Source organism: Callionymus lyra, chromosome 13 (assembly GCF_982586985.1).
Source record: "Callionymus lyra chromosome 13, fCalLyr1.hap1.1, whole genome shotgun sequence".
NCBI classification, from domain to species: domain Eukaryota; kingdom Metazoa; phylum Chordata; class Actinopteri; order Syngnathiformes; family Callionymidae; genus Callionymus; species Callionymus lyra.
The window spans coordinates 15,837,423-15,858,261 of record NC_141830.1 but is presented as its reverse complement, the minus strand read 5'-3'; the positions used below and the strand labels follow the sequence as shown (position 1 = coordinate 15,858,261).

General features: G+C 37.4%; 1 protein-coding gene across 1 annotated transcript; it reads right to left on the bottom strand.

Annotated features, from left to right (window-relative positions):
• Nucleotides 1-1,914: 1,914 nt before the first annotated feature.
• Nucleotides 1,915-20,470, bottom strand: sptlc2b (serine palmitoyltransferase, long chain base subunit 2b). Its single transcript, XM_087805031.1, has 12 exons — nucleotides 20,268-20,470; nucleotides 17,378-17,572; nucleotides 16,874-17,028; nucleotides 16,024-16,172; nucleotides 15,157-15,281; nucleotides 14,021-14,114; nucleotides 13,254-13,359; nucleotides 11,946-12,165; nucleotides 11,725-11,851; nucleotides 8,306-8,441; nucleotides 7,308-7,437; nucleotides 1,915-3,580 (listed from the first exon to the last, which is right to left on the bottom strand). The coding sequence occupies exons 1-12, from the start codon at nucleotides 20,406-20,408 to the stop codon at nucleotides 3,467-3,469; spliced, it is 1,692 nt and encodes a 563-aa protein (XP_087661157.1). The 5' UTR covers nucleotides 20,409-20,470; the 3' UTR covers nucleotides 1,915-3,466.
• Between the last annotated feature and the right edge of the window lie 369 nt (nucleotides 20,471-20,839).

Sequence of the window (20,839 nt, the reverse complement as noted above, 5' to 3'; positions counted from 1 at the left end):
CTTAATATTTTTATTCAAGTGCTGGTCAAGAGGGGGTTAACGTTAACTCAGAATGACAGCCCTCTTACCGACTAGCTGGACTAACCAGGTACGTTTAACTGTAACGTAACAGCTAATAAATCATGTTAAACTGTGTGTGAGTTTGTCTGCTTGAGACATTGGCTCCTGAAAGGGGTTAGAGTGATATCATCTACTTCTCGCTTTAAGAAACAGTGTCTCTGTAAAAGAGAGAAAATATAAACCAGGGGTTTCAAACTCAATCCAACAAGAGACCAAAAACTTTTACCAGGTAAAGTTAAGAGCTAAACAAATCTTTTATTCACCTTAGTATTGTAGTAGTCATCTTAATTTATATTGACTATCTCTTTGTTCTTTCACCAAACAAATGCTTTATTTCGATGTCAGTATTAAACATATTGTTGACGTCCATAATCTCTTTCCTTTCCTTGTCTATTTTGCATCAATTGCATCTTCATAGGTCACTCAAACAATTTCCCGAAGGAGACCTCCTGAGGGATCAATAAAGTTTTTTTTTTTTTACCTCTATCAACATGTATATAATCTATATTGATTTTGAGACCTGGGCTAGTTTTTCCACTTTTAAACATGTTTTATTTACTTTGATTTATTCACAATATTGTTAACTTGCATTTAGTGTAGGTGGAAAATCATTAAAAATCATTTCACACATTTTCATTTTCACTCAAGCTAGCCCAAAAAAAAAAGGAAAAAGAAACAAGTTTGGATTCCCCCACTGAAAGCAAGCAGGGAGACTATACAAACACTCCAGAAAGACACGACCCAAAGCTAGAGTCCAGCTGAGGAGCGTCTTTGAAGAGTTTATTACTATTCCAGGTCGTGCCTGATTCCGCCTGAACCAATCCCAGATGTCATAATGCATTCATTATGACAGAATGAGACGCCAGAAAGAGATTTACCATCACCTCACAGAGACACATGAAAACCACTCACAGACCATTTCTGGTCAACAACTGCAACGCAAACAGTATCCAAAACTTTGTTTTTTAAACAAAGCAAAAGGTTTTAGATATAGATAATGCATTGATGAAGCTTCATGAAGCAGTTTCCCACTAGATGTCACTCTTTCATCATTTATGATAAATTGTTTTGAACAGCTATTCTATTTAAAACCCTTTTTTTAAACTGGGGGCGCCACCTACTGACCTATAAAAATATGACACTGCATCAGGAAGCTTCATCATCACAACAAATTGCTGATAAAATATTTTAATTTTCTTCCCTCATGGATGTCTGCATGTTTCTTAACCCTTGTGTTATCTCTGGGTCAAGGTGACTCGGCGGCCCGAAAACAAATGTATTTGTGGTAACCCTTGTGTTGCCTCTGGGTTATTTTCGTTAGTGATGGGCTGATGAAGCTTCATGAAGCAGTGTCATGTTGTTTAGAGGTCAGTAGGTGGTGCCATCAGTTTAAAAATCATGTGATGTTTCATTAGAACAGTTGTTCAAAAAAAGGGGAAATAGTGCAGAGACCGCCATCTAGTGGACCCTGAAAATAATGACACTGTTTCATGAAGCTTCATCAGACCATCACTAGTTTTCAGGCCATCACTACCAAAAAAAAAAAAACATGACCAAGAGGCAACACAAGGGATACCACAAAATTAATTGTTTTTGGCCTGACGGGTCCCCTTGACCCAGAGATAACACAAGGGTTAATCAAATTAACTAATATTTAAAACATTGAATAATTATTTTCTTTTACCGATTTACATTTCGATGATTTTTATTCAACATATATTGAAAAACACGTCATGTTTTATCCATAGTCCATTAAACATTCCTCACATTCATAATGTAAAAGCTTCTTCTTCCATGTTCTTTTCGCCTTCTGGGCTAAACTTTACACAATAGTCATAGTGTCCAATGTGGCTCCTCCTACAAGAAACTTGACATGACAACAGATGCGTTTATGAAATCTTTAATGACAACAAACGGAAAAAAAAGGCTTCTTAAAAAAAGAGGACATGTTTGATTCAATGGGGGAGGAGGAGGGTTCCAGTTTTAAACAAACAAACGACAGACTCAACAATAAAAGCACTTCACAGTGACACATATGCATTTCAGTGACTACTTCATCTGCACGTTTAAGATGCCTCTCAGTAGTTCTTGCATTGGAAAAAGTAATAAATAAAAAAAATGGAAACACCTCCGGAGGTCCCACGTGCGGAGCTGCCTGTAAGATAGCTCACAGAAATAGATAAGGCCTTGATTGAAAATAAATAAATAAAGCGGTCTGTACATCCGATGGGCGGCATCGTCATTCATACAGAGCAAATCTACAAAGCGAGCTCGGCGTGGAGAGGATAAAGCACTTAAGTGACTTGAAAAAAACAATATTATAAATAGAACAATTTGAAATGTGAAAGACGCTCGTCTGCACAAGTGGATCGCAGACAGTAAAAGGCAAATAAGGTGTTAAAAGATAAGTTTAGAAAATATACTTTCATTTAGATGCGTCGCATTACCGACATTAAAACGGTAACACGTCGATTCAATGCTAGTGAAATGTTTGACTTTGGAGTCACAAATGCATTAAAGAAAAAATAATAAAATGCACAAAATATGCTTTTTTGGTAGTCATTTCAAGAAATAATGCACTTAAATGATAACTTTACAAGATCACTCAACGTAGAACGAAGATCCCTTTAACAAGTGACTTTTTTGTCTTCTTAACATGCCACATTTGATCTATTCAAGAAATAAAATCAAATATTTACTATGTACTTGAAATGAGTGTGGAAATTAAGCTTAAAACATACTTCAACATATTTTTAATATGCTTCTGGGATTTACTATAATATAATAATAAGTATTTTATTTGTTTTAAAAAGGCAACAATAATAATATCAACTTAAAATGTGTGAATATTCTTCATAGTTATTGCTGTTAAAACTAACAAAATAAAAATAATTCTCTTTTACAAATGAGATTTTGATTCATACACTTGTGACAATATGTGTGATTCATATTTAAAAGTTGATATTTATCTGGCATAAAATAGCTCAAATATGCCTCTTTGCGATGAATATATTTAGAAAATATATATTTCTACTTCGGTTAAGTGAGGACTCTCTTCTATAGCGTTGCTCAAGTGACTAGGAATAAATAGACATGATGATAAATAACATGTAGACGTCATGTTTTCTCTTCAGGTGCACATGTTTGAGGTTTGGATTCTGAACTTGTTGATCTTATTGCACAACTAAGCTGCACATTTGATGTGCTCACAGGAACATGAAGCAGCAACAAGCAGAGACACGGTTGATATGTTTGGTCCAGTGGGAGCGACGGTCGAGGAGTGTGTGTGGATTTCAAAGACAGTTTGGAAGACTTTGCGAGGTCGTTCAGGGGAGTAAAAAAAAAGAAAAGGCGGGTGAATTAAGACACACAGTGAGGTGAATCTAGGGGCGATATGAAGGAAAGCTTAGTCCTGAAGACAACTCTCCTCTGACATCCATCCGAAGGACGGACGAGGCTGCTCACGTCTGGAGTACTTCAGCTGCAGGAGGTCACCGACTTCACTGATGGCTTCCAAGGCCTGCGAGAAGAAGAGATCAGAAGTGTCAGACATCAAACACACGGTAACAAAAGAAATGGAAACATTTGTGTTGTCGGTAAATGTGGGTTCCAAACATGTTGAACAACAATAGTGCGTTATATTGGTCAGGAAACATCAGTCAAGTCTGGCAAATTATCTGAAGGTAGCTCCGAACTGTGTAAGCTATAGGAGCTAATGCTAGCTAGCAACACCATTGTTTTCTTCCCCCAAGAATCCATCAAATCATTTGATAAACTATATTAATTTCTTCTACAACTAATTATGTGTTGATGAAGCTTCATGGAGAAGATTTTTAGAGCTCAATAGGTTATGAACGAATGTTTAATGATTCAACAAATACAAAGATTTTATTCAAACATAGGTCTTAACTGTACAATACTACAGAGATCATGAAGAAATAAAATGGAGCCTCGCAGAGTAATACTATGGAGCCTCGGGAAGTAATACAATGGAGCCTCATGGAGTGATATTATGGAGCCTCGGGAAGTATTACAAAGGAGTCTCACGGAGTAATACTATGGAGCCTTGCAGAGTAATACTATGGAGCCTCGGGAAGTAATACAATGGAGCCTCATGGAGTGATACTATGGAGCCTCGGGAAGTAATACAAAGGAGTCTCGCGGAGTAATACTATGGTGCCTTGGAAAGTAATACTATGGAGCCTCGTGGAGTAATACTATGGAGCCTCGCGGAGTAATACTATTGAGCCTCGCGGAGTAATACTTTGGAGCCTCACAGAGAAATACTTTGGAGCCTTGCGGAGTAATACCATGGAGCCTCGTGGAGTAATACTATGGAGCCTCGCGGAGTAATACTTTGGAGCCTTGCACAGTAATACTATGGAGCCTCGTGGAGTAATACTTTGGACCTTTGCACAGTAGTACTATGGAGCCTCGTGGAGTAATACTTTGGAGCCTCGCGGAGTAATACTTTGGAGCCTTGTGGATTAATAATATGGAGCTTCGCGGAGTAAAACTTTGGAGCCTAGTGGAGTAATACTATGGAGCCTCGTGGAGTAATACTTTAGAGCCTAGCGGAGTAATACTATGGAGCCTCGCGGAGTAATGCTATGGAGCCTTGCGGAGTAATACTATGGAGCCTTGCGGAGTAATACTATAGAGCCTTGCGGATTAATACTGTGGAGCCTTGCGGAGGATTACTATGGAGCCTCGCGGAGTAATACTATAGAGCCTTGCGGAGTAACACTATGAAGCCTCACAAATTAATTCTTTGGTCACTCAAGAATAAGTACTATGGAACCTCACAGACCAATACTTTAGTTAAACATTCAACATTTAATTAAATTATGTGATTTATCTGTAATTTTGGCTAATTGTTTTGTACCTTTTTTGATGTGGTTTTACAAGAATACATTTTATTTTTCTCAAAGGGCTTCGTTGTAATGGGATTAGGACGTATCTAAATGGAGCCAGACGCCTCTAGTGGTTGTGTAGTGCAACTGCGTGTGATCTGCTGCATGACAGTTACAAGCCTCAACTACACAAATAAAAATGATTAAAGTAAAAAAGAGAAGCCTGGAAGAATCCTATATACTCAAACACACGTTATTAAACAAAGTCTAATTTTAACGTTTTCTTCAAAAGCCAGTGAAATTCAGGCCGTAATCACAAACAGGCTTGGAAATAAAAAAAAAGAAGCCGAGGTGAACAGAAGGTAGCAGTTTAAACCACAACTGAGTCCAAAGCCGTCCACTCCTTTCCACGGTTTACTATCAGTATTGCAACACGGCCCACCACCTGGAAACAATTTACCTTCCTCCTGACCCCCCCCCCCCCCCACCTACTCCATTTCTGCAGAAGTGGCCATAGCAGAGTTTTAAAAAGATGGAAAAAAAGCGGCACTTCAATAAAGGCGGACTGATGCCGCATGAATGGATTTTTGCACACAGTGTTGACACGCTGCACGGAAAGATGAATGGAGTCTGTTTGGACGGACAGAGCTGCTCAAATAAAAACCTGACTGTAAGACTCAGAGACAGCTTGGACTCCTTAAGTTTCCTTATAATACGGGCCATATTGGGGGATTTTACTATTCCACGCACATAGACGCATTGAAACCGGTTGATTTATGGAGCCGGAGATTCAAGAACACAAAGGTTAACGAGGACAAAAAGACACTTCAGCATGAAACAGATTTTCAAGTTACTTCAATACTAATAATCCATCTTTAATTGAATTTCAATCCTGACTTCTTTTACCTTCTGACCTATTTTATTGAATATCTAGTTTATGAAGAACTTTTTTTACATACTTAAAACTTCTCACCGCGATTGTAGGACATTATTGCTTCAACAATACCATATTTTTATTTTGTGTTTTCTAAAATAACAATATTTTTCAAATGACAACAGTTTGTCCATAAACTGTTAGTTAGTCATTAATAAAAGGTTTACTTCGCACAAACTTCGCTCATTTTCTACTCACCCTAATGTCAACTAAGGGTTGGGATTATTTTCAGAGTAATCCATTACTTTTTTGTCTAAATGACAAGGGAACGCTCACTTTTCTCCGTCCTTCTTGTTTAAAAATACACGTAAGAAAATCCAAATTCATCCATAATGCTCGTCTGTAAAGTCCATCTTGTGTTGAACCCTCGACATGAGGAATCGTTAAAAACAAAAAAGTCTTTATATTAAGCTTGTTTAAGGCTAACATGACACACAGACCTGAATCATCTCATTTTTGTTTGTTCCGCTCATCCGGGTTTGGGTCGTGGAGGCAGCAGGGAGGTTGTTTTCAAGGCGATCCCAGACCAGCTGAGAGACGAAGTCTCTCCAGCACACCCTGGATCTACATCATGGTAACCTTCTGGTTACCTTCAGATACCCAATCCACCTAAACTGACTACTCAAAACGCAGAAGAGCAGCAGTTCAACTCCAGGCCAGACTCCAGATCTACTCCGCGATCTTGTTCTTTCGGTCACTACCCACCGATCGTGACCATAGGTGAGAGTAGGTGAACAAGACCCCAAGGTACTTAAATACCTCCACTTGGGGCAGGATCTCAACCCCAACCCGGAAAAGGCTTCCCACCGGGTTCTAACTGAAAACCACAAACTCCAATTTGGAGGTGCTCTTTCTCATCCCTGCTGCTTTGCACTCCGGTCTGATGAGGCCAACAGGACCACGTCATCAAAGCAGTGACCCAGTCCCAAGCACACCAAATCTGGTAAAACCGTGAATAGACAGTAGACACTTAATGTTTTTGGTGTGTTTTTTTTGGACAAGAAGGACAAAGATAAACTGAGTGCTATTCATGACAATCATATGAACATACATTTTTACCTCTAACTCTAAACTCTAAAAAAGAAATCCCAACCCTTAGTCGACATGAGGGTGAATAAGAAACTAGTGAAATTTGAATTAGCGGCGAACTAACACTTTAATAAAAATATCATATTCAATGGTATTAAACTGCTTTGACGGATTCAAAATATGTTTACAAATGACATAAATACTCAATGGCTGCAGCACTATATAAATTCAAATCGACAGATAATCAAAAAAAAACACCCTTAAAAGACTTAATAAAAATAATAAAGGCTCTTCAATAAATAACAGCCTTTGACAACCGTCTACTTTCTAGTTTGTGTTGGGAGAATGAAGTTTAACACAGTTAAAAGTCTTCACTTATATCAATCCATTTTCGCTTTACTGAACGGTACCAGGATGTTTTGCTGACTGACCTTATCGAGCATCTCCCTGGTGTGGGCAGCCGAGATGCAGAACCGAGCCCTCGACTCGATGATGGGAGTCGCTGGGAAACCGACGACCACAGTGCCGATGTTTCGCTTCAACATCTCACGACCGAATGCCCTGAAATACAAACAATAAAGGGATTTCACCAAGAGAAACAAACATCAAAGCAAAAGTGCAGAGAGAGATGTACGTTATCATTAGTGATGGTCTGACGAAGCTTCATGAAGCAGTGTCATGTTGTTTATAGGTCAGTAGGTGGCGCCATCAGTTTAAAAATGATCTGATGTTTCATTCAAACAGTTGTTCAAAACTAGTGCAGACACCGCCATCTAGTGGACTCTGAAGATAATGAAACTGCTTCATGAAGCTTCATCAGACTAATTATCATCATGATCGTTTAAAGCTTATATATAAATAAAGATTTATAGCCGTCATAATTTAAAGAACTCTCTCTGCACTCAGTTTTTAAAAAAAATGTGGTTTTATTGAATTAGAAGAAAAGACTGGTGATGGGCTGATGAAGCTTCATGAAATAGGAGACATAAACCATGTGAGGTTTTAAAAGAATAGCTGTTCAGAGAAAGAGAGAATGCCATCAAGTGGGCATTGTTTCATGAAGCTTCATCAGCACATTACTATTGATTAGTGACTTCTAAACTTCCTTAAACAGGGTTGGTTTAGTTCACGGCTGTTAGAGAAAATGTTGATTTGGGGAGGTTTTAGAAAGTAGCCAACTCAGAGAGAGAGAGAGAGAGAGAGAGAGAGAGAGAGAGAGGGGTGGACTCTTCCCACAGAGGTGCCATAGATATCTCAAGTGTCTGTGAAGACGGATGGCCGTAGAGGTAAAAGTAAATCCTCGAGGTGTGCAGTGAGGAGTAGCATCGAGGTTTCAAATGCCTGGTTCAATGTTCAACACCGGTGTTAGAAGTGCAGCCATGTGACTGCCATGTACATCTGTTGTCAGTATTCACAAAAGAAACCCTACCCGATTTTGGCTGGCATGTACAGCATCATGGGCACGACCGGTGACTCCTCGTTTCCATAAATAATGAAACCCATGTCCTGGAGTTTTCGCCGGAAGTAGTTGGTGTTTTGCGAGAGTTGCCTGAGGCGATCAGCGCCTGGAAGAGGGGAAATAAACTCATGAATTTACTGGTAAGCCAACCGCGGATGCCAGTACATTTATTGCACATAGTGAGCAAAACAGAAATGAAGCCAGTTTTTAACTGACTATAGGAAGTTGCCAAAAGTGGGAAAATTTCATAAAACCAGGTATTTTACTCTTTGTATTTTAAGACAAACGATATCGGAAAACTCTGCATACCCGAGTCAAATTCTAGGACAGACACAAATACACCGATATATCCAAGTTTTATTTCCAAATAGATAGTCGTTTCATTATTTTGTAACTCATCACAGTATCTTTCAATGTGGCAGAATTATGCAGCTAGCAGTTTGAGCCAACACAAATGTAGCATGAACCTGGTCACCTCACAACATTTCCAGGAAGGCAGAATGAATGTATGATTTCACAGAGTAAATGAAAACACCTCGGATGTTTTGAGGGAGCCATTGACTGTCCAATAAACATCGTTTCTTATTTATGTTTTTTAAGCTCCGGCTGAAACATAAATAGCTTTTCATCCAAGCGAGGGAGAGCGTGTCGTTTCAAAGTGACTGTCGAAGTCTAATCAGACGTTCATGTGCTGTCGGGAACGAGCAGAAAATCGGAAAGATGCGATCGTCACAGATGGATGAAGACTTGTTGCTGCTGACGTTACATGCTGAAAACTGGGGCAGGGTGAGCTGAATGAACATGTATTCGAATTTGCAAAACTGGTGCCTTTAAAACAGCTCGGAAAATTATGTTAAAAGGATCTTAACTTTCAATTGAAGTAAAGCGAATTATACAAATATTCGTTTAATGTCATAATACCATTTTCACCAATAAATAAATCTCCCCATGAAAATCCAATTAAACCAAATTAATTTGATTAAATCATTAAAGGGAATATGTTGAAAAACGTTTTTCAACTGTAACCTAAAGTATACTAAAATTGTAAGTATAGATTTTAATTACATGAAATATATTTTGAAGTGAAATACCACCCATAACAAAGTTTTAAAGTACAGGCACATGTTTCATCAAATTCAAATGTAAGACTTTAGTCCATGATCAATACTATTCAACACCCATTTTAAATTTTAACAGGCGTAGATAAAGTAGAAGTAGATGTCGTAATAATAAAGTGTAAATGATATGCTTTTATTCAAAGATCTTTCAATATGATCTTCTTGAATAAACGAAGAAGCACCATAGAATTTATATAAGTAAAACATTAATGCTACATGTTTTTTTCGGATTAGCCATGACAATCAAAAGCCTTGCTCTTGAGTATGATGATGTCTGTCTACAATCGGTTCTGTCTTGAAGATATGTTATAGTTTTTACAAAAATCAAAACATTAAAGAAAGAGACTGAAGTTTACTCATGAAAGAAACAAGCCACGTTAAAAAGAAGTTTAAAGACCTTACAAACATTTAATGTTGTTTTAGATATCGAATGTATAAAAATAATTGTATGCATTATGATTCAGATGGAGTTACTATGAAATATGGCTCCTGAGTCAGAATAGAAAGAATAACATTAGCTTCAAAGAAATATATAAAAATCCTTATATTAGATGATTGAAAAAAGGGAAATTGCACAAGTAATAATACAAATAAACACATTAGAAAAGTCACCAATTATGTCAATTTGTTTGTTAAATACATCTGATATCATTTTTTATTAATATTAGTGAATTGGATCAAATCCACAACCTTTTTTTTCTGAAAAAGCATGTTCCTGATTAGAAAAGGTAAATAAAAAGAATACAAATGTATAATTAAAGAACGTGCTCTGCATGTCTGGAGTTAGTGAGTAAGTAATACATTGTGTACCAACACAAGACAAACTGCTGTTTCCCTCCAAGATGAGCTGATTACCACGAAGCTGCAACTATTCTTCGACAGGCAGAAAAAACGCTTGAGCATTTAGATGAGCAACATGTGAGTGAAGAGTTGCTGGAAAGGCCACAAGCATCACGCCTCATAAATGGTGAAGAGGGGTTGGAAGGAAAATTTATAGAGTATTTGTTGGACACAAGATCAAGCAACGGATCTGCGCTGATCTCAGTCTTGACTTCAGGTCCAACATATAATCAAACATCTGAGAGCCATACGAGGAAGTGTTGTTTTTACAGTCTAACCTTTTATTCATTCAAGCACATGGGTGGTCACAGCAACAACAAAAAAAACACTATGTACTCGGATGTTACTAAATGAACGTGTTTTATATTACAAAGGATAAATGAAGTTCGTAAATCAATCTCTCATATAACAGATAATCCCATTGATCATTTCTCCCTGCTGGACACATTAAAAGATTCATTCAAAAAATGAATAACTCCTTCTATGTGACTATCAGTTTTTTCCACTATACTGTATCAATATTGAATCTACTTTTTAAAGTATGTAATTGTGGAAAAAAACATGAAATATTTACAGCGTTTGTTCTAAAGATGTCAGCAGTAATAACCAACTGCAGCAGCTTTTAAAGCTGATGTTTGAACTTATTCGGTTAAAAAAAAAAAAAAAAGCTACGACTTTGGTGTCACAGAATTTACAGACCACTTGACTTTTAACAGAGTATACTTCAAATATATCCTTGTTCCAACAGTACTGCAATATATCGCAATGTATAGTATTAGTGCACCTGTATCGTTTACTAGTGATGTGTTGATGAAGCTTCATGAAGCAGTGTCTTTATTTAAAGAGTCCACTAGATGTCACTCTCTTCTTTATAATCTATTGTTTTGAACAACTACTTTATTGAAACCTCACATCATTTATAAAACAAGGGCGCCACCTACTGATCTAAAAAAAAATATATATGACTCTCTTTCATGAAGCTTCATCAGCAAATCGCTATCATTATCGTATCCTACCGCCAAATTTTTGCTTTATTTCAACAAAGCCCCTCAAATTACTGTATATAAGTTCGGTCTATTGCAGGGAGGGAGACTATTGCAAATTGCGGTGAATAACCATCGCTAAAGACTACAGTCATCTTCTTAGAATGCTTTTTTTTTTAATAATCAAAGAAAAATAGCAAACAAAAGTTAAGAAAAAAAAAACGTTTACACGAAAACTCATTACTTGCCGTTTGAGTTTATGAAGAAAAAGAGATTTCATCAATGGTATTTTTTCCACTGAATCTAACACATTGGAGCTTGGCTTATTCTGCCATCTTGTGGTTAAGCATCGCAGGTGACAGACGCGGCACAAAAGGGATATTTTGACGAAGACAATCCAAGGGACAAAATTTAAAATTTAAAGATCAATATAATATAATCCACCTACCGAGATTAGTGCCATCTTCCCCCATAATGATCTTCATGGAGGTTATTATTTGCTGGACGACAGGGGGTGACATGGAGGTGGCGTACAGAGCACTGTGAGAGTAACTCCGCAGGTAGTCGATCAGCTCCTAAAAGATTTAGATAAAATATTAGGCATTTTAAATAATTAACAAACCTACCACTGACGACAGCAGAAAAAGGAACGCATATGAATTCACTTACTTTTTTCCCTCCGATGTAGCCTCCAGCCGCACCAAAGCTCTTAGTAAAGGTTCCCATCATGATGTCCACATCCTTTGGATCAAGACCAAAGTGGTCCACCACTCCTCTGCCATTGGGTCCCAGCGCCCCAATGCTGTGGGCCTCATCCAGGTAGAGGTAGGCCTTGTAGCGTTTCTTCAGGGCGATGATCTCTGGCAGGCGGACAATGGAGCCCTCCATACTTGAGTACACAAAATAATGTAAAAACAAAAATTTAACATGTTGCAACCACCATTAACATCTACACAGTTATATCATTAATGTTATTAATATTATTTCAACACTGAGTCTGGTTCTGCTTGAGGTTTCTGCCTTCAAAAAGTACATTTTTCCTGGCCACTTTCACGCTGTGAATCACTATCGAATTGCTTATGTTTTCTCCAATATAGTCTAAATTAAGCTGTAAAATGTCTTGAGATAATTTTGTTATGAAAACACTTAAAATAAAAATTCAATTGAATGAATGAGTTTATTATTTAAGATTTATTAATACAAATAATGAATTAAATATAATTACTTTTGCATTAGAGAAAATTGAAAGCAATCAAAATGTTTTAAATTATATTATATGAAATAATAAAAGTAATAGAATATCAGTAAGTCTAATGAAACATCAACAGTTTCATTAGACTTACTGATATTCTATTACTTTTATTATGACCAATTTCTATTTTGTGTTTACAACACTGGCAAGAAAAATTTCTGATTCTGAAAAGAAAATGCAATAAATAAACAAATGAAAAGTTGCATTATGACGTAAGAGATATAAGATGATATATGTGAAAATAAGATAAATATTGCCTGACTTGTTTTCATAGAGATCATTTCTGAATGTTAATATATATATATATATTTCTATTGTCTGTGCGTCACAGGTGATTTCAGCTAGCTCCTTTTATTAAAGCTGTTCATGTGTCGATTTCTCAAATTAAACTCTTTTTGTGTCACATTAGACGCACGCGAAGAAGAATCTAGGTGCATGATTTCCGAGGGCGAGCAGTAAAAGCAATAGTTCATAAATGTTCTCGAGTCAAGCTGTAAAAGGAATCCGGCCTCTATTCATCTTCTGAGATTGCTTTGCTTTACTGCTAATGGGTTTGCAAGCTCTAGTAGAGACGGAGCCATGTTCCCCACATAAAATCAGCCATCGGAACTAGTTTGACTACCTCAATACTTCAGCAACAACGTAATAGAATAATAAAAAAAATAAATAGTCAGAAGTCAAAGATGAAACTTATATAAGATGTTAAGACCTGTTCAGAAATGTACCTGTAAATTCCCTCCACCACAATCAGAATCTTCTTCCACGGACGATGTGTTCTTGGTTGACCGTGTACGATCGCATCTCTCAGCAGCTTCTCTAGACTCTGCATGTCTGTTAGAAATATTACTATTAATCTCTGCAAAGCCCCTAAACATCAAACAACATTTGCTGATTGAAATATGCAATGAATACCTATTGTCTATTTAATGTTGACGTTTGAATCTTATTTGTATGTTTAACCAGTAAACATAAATATAACATTTTTAGGACTTCATATCTTTCATTTGTCACTAAATATAAAAAGAAAGAAAGTCGAAATTTGACATAAATGATGATGATTTTTTCATGATGTTTGTTGATTTTATATTTAAATTAAATAAATTAAAATCACTAAGTAAAACTTCCCCATTACCTTATCATTAACACATTTTTTTTCCTCCCTCTTTAGTGCAATTTAATATCACAAGGGGCCACATTTTAAATAACGTGGCCCCTTGTGATATTAAATTTCAAGTCGCTATTATTCAGCAGCTATATATCCTACTTTTTCTGCAATTGAATTTTTTAAACAAGCCAAGTCTGTGTTTTTTTCTTTAATAAAGGACTGAATAAATGATGTTTGAATAAAAGACACACCCAGATAACAGGTATTTGCTTTCTGTGTGGCACAGCAGAATAAAACTGGTTCCTGTCTGACCGCTTTAGCAATTTAATCCCATCATCCTCATACAACTGCTCGAGAGTAAGAACACTATAACTGGGAGGAACCCACTGTTGTGTTTGAAGACCCGGATGGTTGATCCAGACAGTCGGGCACCCAGCACCAGTGAAGCGTGATTCAGCTCGTCGCTCAGGATAAGACACCCCTTGAAAACAGAACACATTCAAGAGATACTTTAGATGAAGAACAGACTCATGCATGATCCTTCCCGGACAGTTTCTAGTGCTGTTGCCAAATATTTCAGGGGATTTGAGAGTTGAGCAACACTTGTGTTATCTCGGACACACCCAGAGTAACCACCCTCAGAACCGCGTCTACGAATGTCTGGACACCACACCCCACATGTGATTTGTACATCATCAGTAAGCAGGTGTATAGTCATTATTACTTTTCAGAACTGTGTTGACAAACATCACACGTCTTCTTTGCCAGATCTGCTCCGAAAGTCATCAACTCTATCATTCATGGGGGTTTCATCGGACTGCGAACATCTGGATTTAAAGTTGAAGACATGAAGATGGAGAACACCAAGTCAGGACTGCCAGGATTTAAAAAATAAATCATACATAAATCCCAGATATTTATTATAATAGCTTCCAGATGCACATCTAAGTGAGGTAAACGTAACGTGAAGTAAAGTCCGAAGATGGACCATAAAAATGGTGAGAAATTTAAAAAGTATTTTCTTGTTTAGTTCAGATGCATTTTGCACAAAATAACATGTATCAAAGATGATACAAGTCATATTTTACTTTGAAAAATGCAACACACCCAAATATTTACTGGCATTTCACCCCAAAAATCCCTAAGAATGTTCAGTCCTGTTCCTCAAATCATGTGTTTGTTTCGACCGCCCCCCTGCACATGCCTTTTGTTAGTCATAAGGAAATGTATTTCAAGACTGAGTGGGGGACACACCTTTGGGTTCAGATTTCTACTTCCTGTTTAAGAGCAGTGTAGAGTGACCCATGTTAACAACAACACCAGCAGGGTTTTTTTTATCAAATGTACCGATCCCTTTTCACACAGCGGCTCCAGCAGGAAGACACGCATGTTTTCTGACGGGTGAAGCCTGGATTACAGCTCCTGCTTTCCACACCAGGCAGGAAATCTCCCATTAAAATGACCGTACGACCGTCATTTAAAGATAACCATCAGAATAGGAAGCGGTGAACAAAGTGTCTTACCTTCCCTGTCAGAGCAGGAATGTTCATGGAGTTGGTTGCGAAGCCCATACCGAACGCCATGGACGACTCCACGCCAAGGAACCTGGCGACCAAGGTTTCCAGCTCCTGGTGGATGTCCAAGGTCCCTTCATGTGAGAAAAAGGTTTTATAAGAGTGAGTTTAAATTTAAGATATTTACTTTACAGCAGCTTATTATTATTGGATTGTTTTGGATTGTTTATGATGGTGTTGTTGTCACTGGGAAACAGATTTCATCCCATTCTAGGACAATAAAAATGCTTAACACCAACCAAATTGAGTATAAATATGAATAATGACAAGACACCGCTAACACACCAATAACTCTATATATTGGACATTTGTAGATGCCTAAATATGAAAAGTAAAATAAAACAATTGCAAAAAAACCCCCAGAAACTACTGCTTCGAAAATAAAATTAAAGCTGTTTTGATAGCTTCGTTTCGTAATCACACATAAGTACCGGCTCCAGTGTGACAAGTCAAAAGGGTGTGTTACGGGTTGAGATTTCATGAGGGCCCAAAACAAACTTTCATGGTGCAACCGAGCGGTTTGGTTGTGATGCAAAACCCAAATCGACTCTTGCAGCAAATGCTACGTCATCAACACAAAGAATAATGACAAATATATAACAAGGTCTGTCACAAATAATGTGTATGTTTCAAAAAGGGAATGAGATATAAGATGCGGTTTAATGTTGATGCAAAGATCTTAAGTATTTACTTGAGTTGTGGCTGATGATAGAGATTAAACTTTTATTATCTTTACTGAGGGTAACTTGAACCCTTAGGTACACAGATTAGTAGAACAGAACAACATCTAGTTCTAGAAAAGAATCAACATGTTACCATTCTCACAGCGCGTGCTGGCGACGCCCACGCCGTATTTCTCGGTGACTTCTCGCGCCGCATCGGCACAAGCTCCCCTGTTCTCGGCAAATCCCAAGTAGTTGTAGGAGCCCATGTTGATGACGTCCTTCACCACCCTGCCCGTGTGTCTGTGACGGGAGAAAAACGGGAAACTCTATTGTTGACACAAGTTCCCGAACACTCTCACTGGGCAAACATTTCCGTTCCAATGTTTGGATTCTTGGAATACCACAGATATAATGCGGCAAAGTCACATGAAACAGTTCATGACAAAGTTTGGGGGAGTGGAGAGGGTATATAAACAAAAATTCCCGTACTAATATTTTTATAACCTGTGCCATGTAAGCTTTGGGCTGTCAGCATTTATCAGACAATCATTTTTGAAAATAGATTGACATTTTTCAGTAAATGCGGACAAACATAAAATAACAGATGATGATTTTTTGTGGCATTTCTTGATACACATCTGTAATGTAATGTTTTACGAAGGATTAGTTACTCTGTTTAAGCTTCAGGGTTTATTAATTTTAATTTTTCATTTGGTGTCACTTGAGGTCAAGGGAAATTCAATTAGAAAATAGATGTTGTTGTTGTCATATTTGTTGTGATTGACACAAATGTCTTGGTGTTGTTCATATGGAAGTTTAAGGTCATTAGAATTAGTTAAACATTTATATTAATAAAGTCCTTGATAAAACAGATTTCCCCAGTCACACGGTTATCATGTGACAGATACTAGTGACTTCTCTGCCCCGTGATACATCTGTTGAGTCACTCGCTTTACCAATACCCATAAAGTATTGCCTCACACTACATGGAAACAACTCACTCGAAGGTCCAATTGTAATCGGGGGAAACTCTTTCCACCAGGTCCATCTTGGCTCCAGGGACACTGCAGATGGGTCGGTTCCAGTTATCCCGTATTCTCATGTATAAGTTCCTGGTGTAGAAGTTCTCAAAGTCTTGATATAATGGAACAAAATCCTGCAGAAAAAAACATTTATATATGTTTTCAATGTATTGTTTGGTTGTTTTTAAACCCCAGATTACGCTAATTTAGTTTAGAAACAGCTAATTTGTGTGTATAAACAGCAAATTGTAGATATAGCAAATAATAGATTTAACGCATACAAGTTCGAATTCAATGAATTTTGAATGAATGTATCCACTTTCATATCATAGCACAGCAAATAGAAGACAAACAACGTAAAAATAATTGCGTAAAAAACTCTGCTGTGCTATTATTGTCTGACATATAGTTGGCAAAATGTGATAACGTGTCAGAATAAACAGAAAGTTCATTAACAATAATTAGTTTACTTATTCTTCTCACCTTCTGCGCGTCTCTTTCTTTGGCAACGTTGCACTTCTCGATGTTCCAGTGACGAAGGAAATCCCGCAAGTATCCGAAGATGGTGAGAATGCCGTAGCCCATGTAGGTGAGCACGGCAACCAGCAGGGGCGTCTCTTCGAAAGACTGCACAAAGGGCTTCTTGTACAGACTCGGGTTATACGTGCCATTTTGGATCTGGCGAAGAAATTCAACATTCCTGTTATTAATATAAATGTTTGTTTGTTGGGATGAATATAGCCAGAAAACTGTCCTTTTCTATTTTTTGGATACTGGCTTCTAAATTTGGAGCACATTCAAAAACAACCACACAGAATCCTTCCTTCGGAGTTAATAGCTTCGAAACAAAAATATCCATTTGGACTGAAGACAGCTCACAACACGGTGACCAACAAATCATCTATACAGGTGGTTTTATGGACAACAAACTTGATTTAGAACGTTTCAACCCCTTTTTTCAGGCACTCTGCCAAATCAACACTATATGAACGTTGTCTACACACGACTCGGCTGCTCAGCAACTGTTACCAGGTGACTGGTCATAGCTGCGCAAGAAATAACTTCCAGTTAGTGTGTGAAGAAATTCAAGTATATGCATGTTTACATTTAACTATCTGCTTGCATAATATATACTCATATATGTGCATGTCTTAAAAGGAAGTTTTTCCTCGCCATTGCTCACTGTACAGCTCACTGTACAGTGTTTTGTTTCTTGCTCTTTGTTGAATTGCTGGGATCTATTTTTCCTTAATCAACTGTAGACTTATTTCAACTGTATAGTGTCTTGAGATAACTTTGTTATGATAAGACACTTTAAATACAATTGAATTGAATTGAATGTCTGTGCATCAACATTGGTGTCCACCTCTTTGTGTATTTTTAAGTAATTTACTTTTTCTCTCTCAGCTTCCAGTATATACATGAAAAACCTGGTTTCAAATAAAATTATGTTCTGACCTTGTCGGAATCCAGACCCAATAACAAGGTTATTTATACAGTCATAAGTCACCAAAGGAGTCTTTCAAACACACTTTAAGAAAATTATTAACGATAGGAGAGAATTTTATTCAAATTCAAGTTCATTTTCCAAAGTCAACTTTAACTCTAGGTTAATGTAAAATATACTGATAATAAGTAAATTCATTTTGAAGTTGGTAACATGAGTTATTATTATTTTTATGTCAGTAAACTATTAAGTTAAGAAGAAGTTTTTGAAGTCATTGAGACAATAACAATTGTAATGAATCGTCGATGTTATATTTCAAAGTCATTGTCGATTTAATTTAAAGGCTTACTAATGAGAACACCACCTCTACCAGTGTTGTTTTTATTACTTATGTAAGTGTTAAGCCTATGCAAACATGCACTGTTGTACACATCACGTGGATTACTGTATGTAAAGTTCTCTCTAAACCAATATTGGGGGTTTTTATAGGTTATTTTCAAGAGCTACGTGACAAATATACCATAATTGCGATTTCAATTGATTTACTTGCACATTGTGTTCAACCCTTATGTTGTCTCTGGGTCCCTGGCTTCCGTGAATACACATGCAGTGGTGGAGGTTGTTCAACTTAACCCAGAGACAACACAAGGGATACCACAAACACCCTTTTTGCAAGTCAATAACACAAGGCTTAAAGGAAACGACTAATTTAACTTCTGAGAATGCTGAAAAGACTAGGGGAATCTACCTCATAGCCCTAACGTAGTCCGGCGATTACAAAGACACTGTCTCTCTAAGTTAGATCACGGACAACAGGTGAAATCAGTCAAACAAAATGCTGGAGCCAAGGTCTGAAACAAGCAATTTAATTTAAATTGAAGCCATTTACATTTTCCGCATTTCTTTTTTTTTTACATTGAATTGTTTACACTGAATATCTTTTCACATTTAATCTGTTTTACTAATTCAATTATAAATTTAATGTATTAACGCTTATAACACGTCTATTATTATGCACTACTTGATTATAATATTTAATACAGAATCCCTGTTTAAGATGTTTTATTATTATTATTTGTTTATTCTATTTATTGTTCATACCTTTTCAGCCTTTTTTTTCTCAAAATTGCTTTTGCCAGTGCACTTGGAAACTTGACCTTTAAAGTATATACTTTAATGAATATTGTTTTGATTGTTTAAGCGCTTTGTGACCCTGGTCTGGAAAAGCACTATATAAATAAAAATTACTTACTTACTAACTTACTTACTTTCTCTTAGTACTTGAATTCAGTATGGAAATAGTATATTAAAGTAGATTATTATTGTATGTTTTTTTTAGTTTTTTTTAGATAAATTAAAATGTGTAATTCGTGTGTTAAGTCACACAAAAAAAAACTGTCTCCACCACTTGTTAAAGGAGGACCACACCCGTGACAACCCGAAAAAAACATCCCTCCCCTCCTTTGCTCAAGTGTCATGTGGACGCAGGTCCTTCTCTCTCCTCTTCCCAACTCAACACTGGTGGAACCGGTCTGTGTGTCCTCAACGAACACACACCAAGAGCACAAAAAACAACAAGGTGTAAGGTTACACACACACACACACACACACTACTCAGGTGCCATGAGCTCCACTACAACTTTAATAATGCATTGTGGAGGAGGGTCAAACAATAGGGTAACAAAAGTTATTAGAAATAATGTAAAGTACACAAATGTGTAGTCATTTGCAGTTGGAATAAAAACAGTATTATTATTATTATTATTGTTATTACCTAATATTACCACAATACGTGCTGCCTGTTTATATATTGACAGTCCAAACAAACCAAAAACAAAGCTGATAAGAAGAACAATGGAGGAGGAATGTAAAACCTTCCCTCAGAAACGAACACATCCATCCTTGTTTACAGTGGCTCGGCCTCACCTTCCCCCTGGGGTGACGGTACTTTACAGTAGAGTCGCTCTTCTTCACGAAGCCATTTTGGTTCTTCTTCCCCCCGCGGCTGGTCCTGTGACAGGCGTCTCCCCCGCCGCTCGTCGGCTTGTTCGCGGAGCTCTCCGTCATCTCTGCCGGGGCGACCGGGTGTGTGTGTGTGTTGTGACGCTTCCGTGGAGTTGTGCTGGTCCAAGAGAGGAGGAGGAGACCCTCACACCCGGTGATGGACGCCCACTTTTTACAAAGATCGTCCACTCCGAGTGGGTTACTCGGACTCTTCTTCTACGAGTTGCGCTCAGTTAAGGCGCACACTGCCACCTACAGGTAGGAATCCTATTGTTTATTGTATTAATTGGCTCACTAACAAGATGCACTGAATTTGAGAGACAATTCGTACATTTATTTCAAAACCATTTAGAGGCTTGAAATTGAATTATTTACAGAATTTAAGGTAAGGTAAGGTAAGGTAAAACTTTATTGATCCCTCAGGAGCTCTCTTTCGGGAAATTGTTTTTTCCAATAGCCACAGAAAATACTGCAATTTTTCACAGCAATTTTTC

What these genes read in the sequence shown, in the direction of transcription:
- sptlc2b (XM_087805031.1), bottom strand. Translation starts at nt 20,408, where the DNA reads ATGACGGAGAGCTCCGCGAACAAGCCGACGAGCGGCGGGGGAGACGCC. An exon ending in AAGAAAGAGACGCGCAGAAG is followed by an intron (nt 17,029 to 17,377) that starts GTGAGAAGAATA and finishes TTTTTTCTGCAG; the next exon opens with GATTTTGTTCCATTATATCA. An exon ending in GTGGTGGAGGGAATTTACAG is followed by an intron (nt 12,166 to 13,253) that starts GTACATTTCTGA and finishes TGTGTACTCAAG; the next exon opens with TATGGAGGGCTCCATTGTCC.